Source organism: Trichechus manatus, unplaced genomic scaffold (genome assembly GCF_000243295.1).
Source record: "Trichechus manatus latirostris isolate Lorelei unplaced genomic scaffold, TriManLat1.0 scaffold00005, whole genome shotgun sequence".
In the NCBI taxonomy this organism is placed as follows: Eukaryota; Metazoa; Chordata; class Mammalia; order Sirenia; family Trichechidae; genus Trichechus; species Trichechus manatus.
In genome coordinates, this window is record NW_004443941.1 from 1,211,538 (window position 1) to 1,222,651 (window position 11,114).

At 40.9% G+C, this 11,114-nt stretch overlaps 1 protein-coding gene across 1 annotated transcript in view; it reads right to left on the minus strand.

Annotated features, from left to right (window-relative positions):
* SANBR (SANT and BTB domain regulator of CSR) overlaps positions 1–10,444 on the minus strand; it is a 48,536-nt gene extending 38,092 nt beyond the window's left edge. Inside the window, exons 1-2 of the mRNA XM_004369437.3 lie at positions 9,095–10,444; positions 5,385–5,543 (exon numbers count right to left, since the gene is read on the minus strand). Of these exons, the coding sequence (XP_004369494.1) occupies positions 5,385–5,534 (150 nt within the window). The 5' untranslated portion in view covers positions 5,535–5,543; positions 9,095–10,444. The remainder of the gene's footprint in view (positions 1–5,384; positions 5,544–9,094) is intronic.
* Positions 10,445–11,114: the final 670 nt, after the last annotated feature.

Here is an 11,114-nt window from a genome sequence, read left to right on the forward strand (position 1 = left end):
GGTGCAGTGGTTAAGAGCTTGGCTGTTAACCAAAAGGTCGGCAGTTCAAATCCACCAGCCACTCCTCGGAAACCCTATGGGGCAGTTCTCGCTATGAGTCAGAACAGACTTGACGGCAACGGGTTTGGTTTGGTTTTTCTTCAGTAGCAAGAAATAATTATTTAAAAAATTAATGCCACTAAAAATAGTCCGATTCACATTTAATTGTATTTTAGTTAAAAATAATTCCCTCCACTGGGTAAATCTGAATGTGCAGTGGATATTAGATGATGTGATGGACTTATTTGATTGGTTTGATAATGATATTGTGGGTATGTAATAATGTCCTTATTTAAGAAAACGCATAATATAGTATACAGAGGTAAAACGTCATGATGTCTGATACTTATTCTTAAACGTCACAGAAAAAAATCTATATAAAGCGATAAAGCAAATACCTAGAATTGCTAAATCTATGTAAAGGATATAGAGGTGTCTGTTGGAGTATTCTTTCAACTTTTCTATATGTTTGAAAACATTCACGATAAAAAGTTGGAAAAACAATAACAAGTTTGCCCTGCTTTAAAACTTAACATGTAAAAACCCAACAGGTCAAAACGTATAAATTATGAAATAACAATATATACTAAAAAAAACAAGTTCCCTCATCATTTCAAAATGACCTACTATATAACTGAGGGCAAGCAGTCTCTGTGGGTCCTGGTTCTCTTGGCCATAAAAGAAGAGTGTGAGAGGGTGACATCATGCAAGATGGCGGAGTAGGAAGCTTCAGAAGTTGACCCCTTTACTAAAACAATTGAACTAGAAAGAGCAATTGGAGTCAGCTATTTTGAAACTTTAGAATCTGATCTAATACTTCCATAAAGCAGGGGAGTGCTTGAAGAAAGAACAGGCTGCTGATCTTTCTTAGGTGAGCCCACATGCCCCAACTGTCTACAACATCTCATTCTTCAGTCCTGCACAGCGGGAGGGATAGCTGCCACAGTCCTAGAGCAGCCGGCTGATGCCTGGGCAGGCAGCGGGAACCTTGTCCACTAAGGATTTGGGATTTCACAGTTTGCACAGTTGGGTTGGTCTAGAAGTGCCCTAAGGCACAGACAACTGCCTTGGTTTTGGTCCTCTCACAGCAGTGGCTTCTCCCAATAGCAGCAGCTTAATGGGTCAGCGTGCCGTCCGTCCGTGTGTGTGTGCGTGCGTGCGTGCGTGCGTGCGTGCGTGCGTGCGTGTGTGTGTGTCTGTATGAGAGAGAGAGAAACCTGTCAGGCCACTGGCTGACCACAGAGATAATGGAACAGAAACTTCAGTAACCACACACAATTGGTATGCACACTCTGCAAAAATAGTTTTGAAAAGTCATTAAACAGACAATTGCAGCCTTTGTTAACAAGCAACAAAGAGCAATCACTAAGAAGTGAGAGAATCAGACTTCCAGAGCTACAACATTATAACACCCAGAATGTCCAGCTGTCAACAAAAAAATTATGAAATATACAAAGAAACACGAAAGTACAGGTCACATACAGTAGGAAAAAATTGATAGAAACCATTCCTGAGGAAGTTCAAACATTGGAATTATGAGTTAAGACATTAAAGCAACTGTCTTAAATATGCTCATGAGCTAAAGGAAACCATGGACAAAAAACTAAAAGAAATTAGAAAAATGATGCATGAACAAATGAAAATAGACTGAAATTGTAAAAAGGAACCAAACAGAAATTCTGGAGCTCAAAGTATAGTAACTGAAATAAAAAATTCACTAGAGGGATTCAACAGTAGATTAGAACAGGCAAAAGAAAAGATCAGCAAACTTGAAGATAAAACAACCAAAATTATCGAGTCTTAGGTGCAGAGAGAAAAATGAATAAAGAAAAATGAACGGAGCCTGAATGTATGCTGGAACACTATCAAGTGCATCAAGTCCTCAAAGGAGATAAGAGAAAGAAGGGCAGAAAATTTTTTTTTGAAGAAATAACTGATGAAAACTTCCCAAATCTGAGAGACATGAATATATACATCCAAAAAGTTCACCATGCAGCATAAACTCAAAGAGATCCAAACAGGCACAACATTATAGCCAAACTGTTGAAAACCGAAGACAAAGAGAGAATCTTAAAACAGTAAGAGAGAAGCCAAGTGTCACAGACAAGCGATCCTCAATAAGATTAACAGCTGATTTTGCATCAGAAACCACTGTGGCCAGAAGGCAGCAGACTGACATATTTAAAGTACTGGGAAAAAAAAAAACTGTCAACAAAGAATTCTATATCCAGTAAAACTGTCCTTCAAAAATGAAGGAGAAATTTAGACATTCCCAAATAAACAAAAGCTAAGGAAGTTCATTACCAGTAAACCTACAAAAAATGCTAAAGGGAGTCCTTCAGGCCGAAATGAAAAGACACAAGATAGTAACTTGAAGCCATGAGAAATAAAAAATATTAATAAAGGTAATTTCATAGGTAAATAATATTATTACCATTATTGTACTTTCGGTTTGTAACTCCTCCTTATTTCATATATAATTTAACAGGCAAATGCATAAAAAAAAACAATTACAAATCTATGTTAATGGGCATATAATATATAAAATATAATTTGTTACGACAATATAAACGGGGAGAGATGAGATGTATAGAAGATATAGAGTGTATAAGTGTGTGTATGTACATATATACACATATATATACCATTGTAACTAAGTTGGTGTTACTCAAATGAGTTTGTTCTAAGTTTAAGGTGTTAATTGTAATCCCCAATGTAACCACAAGAAAATACCTAAAAAATAAAAAGGAAGCAAGAGAATCGAAATGGTACCCTAGAAAATTCAATTAAATATAAATTAAGGCAGTAATGGAGGAATGAAGGAGCCCTGGTGGCACCGTGGTTAAGTGTTTGGCTACTAAACAGAAAGTCAGCTGTTTAAACCCTCTAGCTGCTCCATGGGAGAAAGATGTTGCAGTCTACTTTCATAAAGATTTATGGCCTTGGAAACCCTATGGGGCAGTTCTACTCTATCCTATAGGGTAGCTATGTGTCAAAAGTGACTCGATGGCAACAGGTTTGGTTTGGGAATGGAGGAATGAGGAAGAAAAAACATAAAAGACATACACAAAATGAACAGCTAAGTGGCAGAAGAAAATCCTTATCAGTAACTACTTTAAGTGTAAATGGATTAAACTCTCTTACTTAAAAGCAGAGATTGGCAGACTGGATAAAAGAGCGTGATCCATCTGTACGCTGTGTACAAGAGATTCACTTTAGACACAGATACAAAGACATTAAAAATGAAAACAGTGACCAAAGAGAGCTGGGATGGTTATATCATTGTCAGAAAAAACAGACTTTAAATCAAAAAAGCACAAGAAAAGATGCTCAACATCACTACTCATTAGGGAAATGCAAATCAAAACCACAATGAGGTATCACTTCACACCTAGTAGTACAGTTATCATAGACAAACAGGTAAGTAAATAAATAAATATGTATGTTAGTGAGGATGTGGAGAAACTGGAACCCTCATGCATTGCCGGTGGGAATATAAAATGATGCAGCCGCTGTGGAAAACAACTTGGAGGTTCCTCTAAAAGTTAAACATTGAATTATCTTACGATCCAATAATTCCACCCTTAGGTATATACCTAGAAGATTTAAAATCAGAGACTCAAACAGATACTTATATACCAAGATTCATATCAGCATTATTCACAATAGCCAAAAGATGGAAATAACTCAAGTATCCATCCATAGATAAATGGATAAACAAAATGTGTAAAAACAAGTAACCACCATGGAATATTATGCATAAAATAAGGAATGCAGTTTTGATACCTGCTACAACATGGATGAACCTTGAAGACATCATGCTAAGTGGAATAAACCAGACACAAAAGGACAAATAAAATAACTTCTACTTACACGAGGCACTGAGAACAGGCAAAGTCAGAGACACAGAAAGCAGAAAAGAGGTTACCAGGGGCTGAGAAGGCGGCGGGTAACGGGGAGTTACACTTTAACGGGTACAGGGTTTTTGTTTGGAATGATAAAAATATCTGGAAACAGACAGTATTAATGATCATACAACACTGTGAATATACTTAACACCACTGAACTGTATACTCAAAAATAGTTCAAAAGGTAAATTTTGTTATGTATTTTTACAATAAATTTTTTTTTTTAAAAAAAGAAAGAGTGAAACTTGATCTATACACTGATTCAACAAATATTTACTGAATGCATATGAAAGACCAGGTAGTGATGAATACACTTAAAACCTACTGGGGAAAACCCCTAACATCATTTCTACTTCTGAAACTCTGAGATCCAATTTAAGATTCCTCTGAACAACAAAAATTCTGAGGTCTTATGTTTCTCAAATTAAGAGTTCATGGATGAATTAGTAGAAATCTAAGAAAATTCTGTATAATAATTTTTTGAATTTAACTTTTGAGTCTGAGGAAAAATTAAGAAAAAATTTGAACAATTTTTAAAATTAAAATTATCTAGACTATCGGGATGACAGAACGTTTCCGTGCCATTTGCTTTGCTGATTACAGTTAAATTGATAACGAGAAATATTATTTTAATTGTCCAAGGCTCATTAAAAAAAAGGGCAAAGGTAGGGAAGGGACTTGGAAGAGGAGAGATGCATCGGTGCTAAGTGAAGGCAGACAACGGCATGATTCGGTGTAAGGCTTCACAGCAGTTTAAAGGAGGACAGCGGTGAAAGCACTAAGGTACCGAAAGGCACACGGCAGTACAGGCTGAAGGCCAAAGAATCCGTGTCGTGACAGACTGCACAATATTCACGTTGTAATCAGCAATTTAATTTCAGCAAAATATTCGTCCTCGTTACGTTAAATTAGCACTACTAGTTTGAACTGGGTTGGTTTTCGTTTTTACTTGTGTCTACACAATGCAGACTTGGCTTGTAGTTGTACAAGGTTCATATCATGTACTGTGAGTGCCTATTTAATTTACATTATAATAAAAAATAATCTAAGTCAATATTGGGAGCGCCCAAATCTTTTTCCTTTAAAAGGTCTGTACATTACTTAAAGCTGAGAAATGTAGCATTAAGGATTTAACATATAACTTGATTTACAAAAATTTTATTTACCCATGATTTTATAGGTACCCTTCTACTGCTTAAATTAAGATTAGTGAATCTTCATTGTTGTAAACATGTAAGATGCAGTTGAGTTTAAAACATACCATGTGGGTTAATATACAATTTATAGTTTGCCCCTGGTCAAATCACATGGGTACGTGTGTACAGTGTCCATACATGCATGCGAACATGGAAAACGCTTTTCTCACTCTCAGTTGTTTCTTTAAATTGATCACTTTTCTTGATGTTTTTCAGGAGATATTTAGGGGTTATTCTTTACCTCTTTGGGTGTTAATCCAGGCACAAGCCTTGCCACAGCTTCCCAGTGGATGGTCTGAGGGATTCCGATTAACGGATAGAGGAGCATGTCCAGCACCATTTGGTTGTTATTGCTCAGGAAATTGTTGTTTTCTGAATATCCACGACTCATCTTTTAGAGCTAGAAACAGGGAGGACAAACTGATTTCCATTTAAAACCCAATGTTTTTCAGAACATTATAGATCAGTTATGTGATTCTTAAGAATCTGATTCTATATAAAAGAAAAATAAATCTGACCTAAAATGAACATACAATATATAGCCCAAATCTCTTTAAATATAAGAGCATTTGATTATGGATTGATGGATGGATGGAGAGAAGGATAGACAGATAAATATGTGATAAGAAACTATAATAAAATACTAATGGTAGAATCTAGGTGGTGGGTATATGTGTGCTCAGTATAAAATTCTTTTAACTTTGCTGTATATTAAAAATTTTTCATAATAAAATGTACAATTTATCTTCCTTTAAAAAAAAATCCTTAAGTGTGCCTCATTAGCAATTCACGGATGGTAGAACTGAACTGTTAAAAAACAAACATAGCTGATTAAAAAGAATTATGACTGCATTCAATTCCTAAGCAATATTCCCTTTATTCTTCTGTGAGTCAACGTCCACACTGCAAACAATAAAGATTGGGCACGGTGAAGTTTTACAGATGTAACAAACGAAACTTAAAATCAAGTTAATCGGACATTTCAGGATAAGCATCACAGTTGTTTCTGTACGTGTGATTATTAGTTACAAATGATGGAAGGTTACAAAAACAGCTGTAATTAGTATTTTTACATTTGAAACAATTTTTCTTTGCCAAGTTCTTCTCTTCATCTTCAGAAGCAATATGACAGTTGCCTGATAATGTTTAATGCTAACACCCACACAAAAAGACACCCACTGACACTCCTACATAAAAAGGGAAGGTGCTGGAACCCCTCCTGGATCCTGCACCTCCCATACCCATCCCTGCAGAGCACAAGCTCCCCTCGCCTCTCCCCCCAGCTCCCCAGGCTTCTCCCCCTGGTCTCCCCACACGTCTCCCCCCGTCTCCCCAGGCTTCTCCCCCTCTTCTCAGGCTTCTCCCCTTCTTCTCCCCACACGTCTCCCCAGGCTTCTCCCCCTCTTCTCCCCACACATCTCCCTCCGTCTTCCCGTTTCTCACCCCTGGCTCCCCACTTCTCCCCACGCATCTCCCCCCCGGCTCCCCACGCGTCTCCACCAGGCTCCCCCACTCCCCTCGCTCCTCCCCCCGTCTCTCCACACGTCTCCCCCCAGCTCCCCAGGCTTCTCCCCTCCGCCCCGGCTCCCCACACTCCCCTCGCTCCTCCCCCCGGCTCTCCACACATCTCTCCCCCTATCGCTCTCCAGCTCAATCAGGAGCCCTTGAATACCACACCCAGCACCCTCTTCTTAGTGGAGGGTGCCCATGACTTTTAGGTCACTGTGAAACAAGGCTCACAAGGGAGCCCTGGTGGCGCAGTAGCTAAAGTGCTCATCTGCTAACCTAAAGGTAAGCAGTTCAAACCCACTAGCTGCTCTGCAGGAGAAAGACGTGGCGGTCAGCTTCCGTAAAGTTACAGTGTTGAAAACCCTATGGGGTAGTTCTGCTGTGTCCTCTAGGGTTGCTAAGAGTCAGAACAGACTCAAGGGCGGTGGGCCTGGTTTTGGTTTGCCTTTCCAAATGGATTTAGTCCAATAAATATGGAGTGAGTCCCAATATTTGGGAGTATAAAAATAAGTATGGTATGGTCCTTGGTCTCAAGGAGTTTATGGTCTGGTGAGGAACACTGGCAAACAGACAGAGAATCTGAACAGAATATCCGGAGAGCCAGAGAGGGCAGTTAGAGAGGCGCAGAGGAGGGACAGGGAACAGCTGTTCCTTACAGTCTACCCTAGGAGGCTGGCACCTGCTCGGCCTTTTACACGTTGTTTCAATTAACTCTCACCACACTCCCAAAACACAGGTGCTGTCCCCAATTTCACTAAATGGCAAGACTAAGGTTCAGAGAAGTTAAGTAACTTGCACGAGGCCACAGAGCTAATAAGGGGCAGACCAAGGATTCAAATCCAGGTAAAACTGACTCCCAAATCCATGCCCTTCCCATTATACACAAGATGTATAATATGGGAGAGACCTCAGGCTGGGAATGATGGCTCAGAGCAGAGAGAGAGCCTAACACGTTTTTAAATTAGTTATGATTCAATGAAACCATTCTGAAAGTTTCTGTTTGTGGGGTGGGGAGGTTGTGGTTCACACTTAAAGAATTCTAGGAACCGTTTATATTCACGTACATGAGACTCCTGTGATTCTACTCAGTTACTGAGCGCCCACCATGTGCAGGCACTGTATACAAAGCTGGAACACAGATCTACAAACGGAAATAGTGACAAAGGTTTACAGGCAGTCATACCTACGATTTAATCTTGATGTTTGGATTGGGAATGCAATCTCCAAATACAAGCTGTTCCTATGGAAAAAGAGGGTCTATTTTAGGACAAGAAGTACACAGCAAAGATGTACTGACAACCCAGGACAGTGGAAAAAGCAGGAGACAGAGGAGTCTGAAGCCCTGGTCTGAGCTGTAGCTCCATCACATGCCTGTCAAGGCAAGTCATCTAAGCTGGCCAACCGCGGCAATGAAATTCAGTGATGGCAGTACCTCTGACTGACAGATGGAGAGAAGCAAGGGGATTATTAAAGGGTGAAAGCACTCTGAAGACAGTAACAACCCCTCACAAATGCATCTCCATCCTAGGAACATGCTGAGGATTACGTGAGACATCTAAAACACTCAGCACAGGGAGAGACGGTAGGAGGCTCTCGGTAAATGGTAGCTTCAATCCTCACTGTTGTCAGCTGCCCCGACTCGTGGCGACCCCACGCACAACAAGGATCAGGCCATTGTGATCTATATGGTTTTCATCTGCTGATTTTTCGGAAGTATGTCACCAGGGTTTTCTTCCTAGTCCATCTTAGGAAGCTCTGCTGAAACCTGTTCAGGATCGTAATATGCAAGCCTTCACTGACAGATGGGTGGTGGCTGCACCTGAGGTACACTGGCCAAGAATCGAACTGGGTCTCCTGCATGGAAGGTGAACTGTACCACTTAACTCCACTGCCCTCCTTAACTATCACTAAAACCAAAACCCACTGCCATTGAGTCGACTGCGATTCATAGTGACCCTACAAGATAGAGCAGAACTGCCCCATATGGTTTCCAAGGAGCAGCTGGTAGATTTGAATTGCTGACCCTTTCGTTAGCAGCCGGAGCTCTTAACTACTGTGCTACCAAGAATCCTAACTACGATTTAAAAAAAAAAAAAAAAGCCCAGTGCCATCGAGTCGATTCCGACTCACAGTGACCCTACAGGACAGAGTAGAACTGCGCCACAGGGTTTCCAAGGAGCAGCTGGTGGATTTGAACTGCCAACCATTTTGCTTAGCAGCTGAGCTCTTAAGCCACTACGCCATCAGGGCTCTAATCCTGATTAGTACTACGTAACTATTTACTTAAGATGCTGGTATGCAATTGTTTATTAAGATGCTGGTAAAGGACATCAGGGGATAGACATCATGAAGTTATTCTAAACATGTTTGCGTGAACATTAAAAAGAAACAAAGAAAAACATTCAGCACTCAAAAATTACAGCTTCCAAGCAACAGATGTACCTTGTTGATGGGCCAGTATAGTGTACTGGTTGAGGGTGTGGACTCTGAAGGCAGCCTGTCTGGGTCTGAATCCCAGTTGTACCACTTACTGTACTATCTGGTATCCATGACCTTACCTCTGTGCCTCAATTTCCTCATCTGTAAAACAAAGATAATAGTAGCTAGCTCAGACAATTTTGAAGGACATTTGGAAAGTGCTGCTGGCACAGAGTGAGAGCTATATGTTCGCATTATTGGCACAAAAAAATTTCAAGAATTAGTTTAATAACTGTAAAACACTGCCTTGAGCCCAGTGAATTTTACAGAACTTCATTTCTTTTTAAAAAGTTGGTCATCCCAAAGTCAGGCAAAAAGATGGAGTGAACCCCAAAGTAATGCTCTTTCACATTTTCCTCACTGAGTTTGATGAAAATTTTGGGAAAGCAGGTTTGGGAGGGCTTGGAAGAAACTTGGAAGGACTCAGACACTTCTGTTGATTTTTCTCTCTCACCCACTGGACTGCGGGCTCTCTGACAAGCTGGACTCTTTATCTCTGATTCCCCAGAAAAGTGCCCAGCAGAACAGAAATCACCAAAAATGTCTGCTGAATTAATGAGAAAGTCATGATCCAAAAGATATATTTATTATATCCTTTGGAACTCACCCCAAACTGAGGATCCACAACTCGTTTAGATACTTAAGCACCTACTTTGTACAAAGATAAAAGGGGATCACACCCTGCTGGATTAATTAATATAGTTTGAATCTACAACAAAGGCACGTTCTTGAAAGGCCTGGCTTCTCACTAGCAAACAGGACTTGTTTGCCTTTCATACCGTACAATTTGGGATGCATGTTAGGCTATGGGGCATTTTATTAACAGCTGTCTGGACTTCAGTAGAAAACAATCTTAAGATGGAATTCAGAGAGAGGACTTTGTCTTCACTTCCAAAAAGATTCATTTAAAATTTGAAAAATATTTATTGAGTCCTGCAAAGTGCAGGCATCTGTTAGCTAATCAAAAATACTGTGCATATCACTCAGAAACTTATACATTCCAAATAAGATACTCATTTATAACATGCATGCTTAAGAATAGTATCTCGAGATGTGAATAAAATTTTTGTTGACATTTTCTTTACACAACTGAATCATAAAGAGCAAGAGAAGACTATCTAGTCCTAGCTTCAGTTAAATGTACGTCCAAGAAAGCGTCCTCGAGAATCTGAACGCTAAGTACGAAAGGCAGAGTTTGATCACATAATCCTCAAAACAAATTCTCTCTATAATACTGCATCCCATTCTGGAAAAAAAGGTATAAAAAAAATAAACCCGTTGCCCTCGAGTTGATTCCGACTCAGAGCGACCCAGTAGGACAGAGTAGAACTGCCCCATAGGGTTTCCAAGGAGCAGCTGGTGGATTCGAACTGCCGACCTTCGGTTAGCAGCCCTTAACCACTGACCCACCAGGGCCCGGTACCAAAAACTGTGTGACAATTAAAAAAAAAAAAGTCTGAAGCTCAGTTAAACCACATAAATGCCAAATCTACTCCCATTCATTAGAAAATGTCAAGTTTATTAAAGCTTAACTGACCAGAAATACAACTTCGGTTTGTTTAATGGACTAAAAAAAGCAAACCTGCTGCCGTCGAGCGGATTTCGACTCCCGGCGACCCTTACAAACGCGTCCTGTCCCCTCCTCCACCCCGCAATCTTGCCTAATTTACTTGCATCAACAATACCAATCCGTCACCCCACACCAGACAGCGGTTCCCCGCTGGCACCTCATGTCCCCTCCCCCGAACACAAAAGGCTCTCGGGGGCAGCTTCCGGCGGCGGAGAGCGGAGGGGCGGGCGCGGGGCCAGGTCAGGGGTCGGAGGTCACCCGGACTCTAACGGGAACTCAGCCGGTCGGGCTGCACCACCGCCCCGCAAACCTTCGGCGGAGCCCACGCTGCGCGTCCCCCGGCGCCCCAAGACCTCTCGGGCGCGGGAGGACGAAGGCGCCGGGCGCGGCAGGGCGGGCGGACGCAGCGGGGCC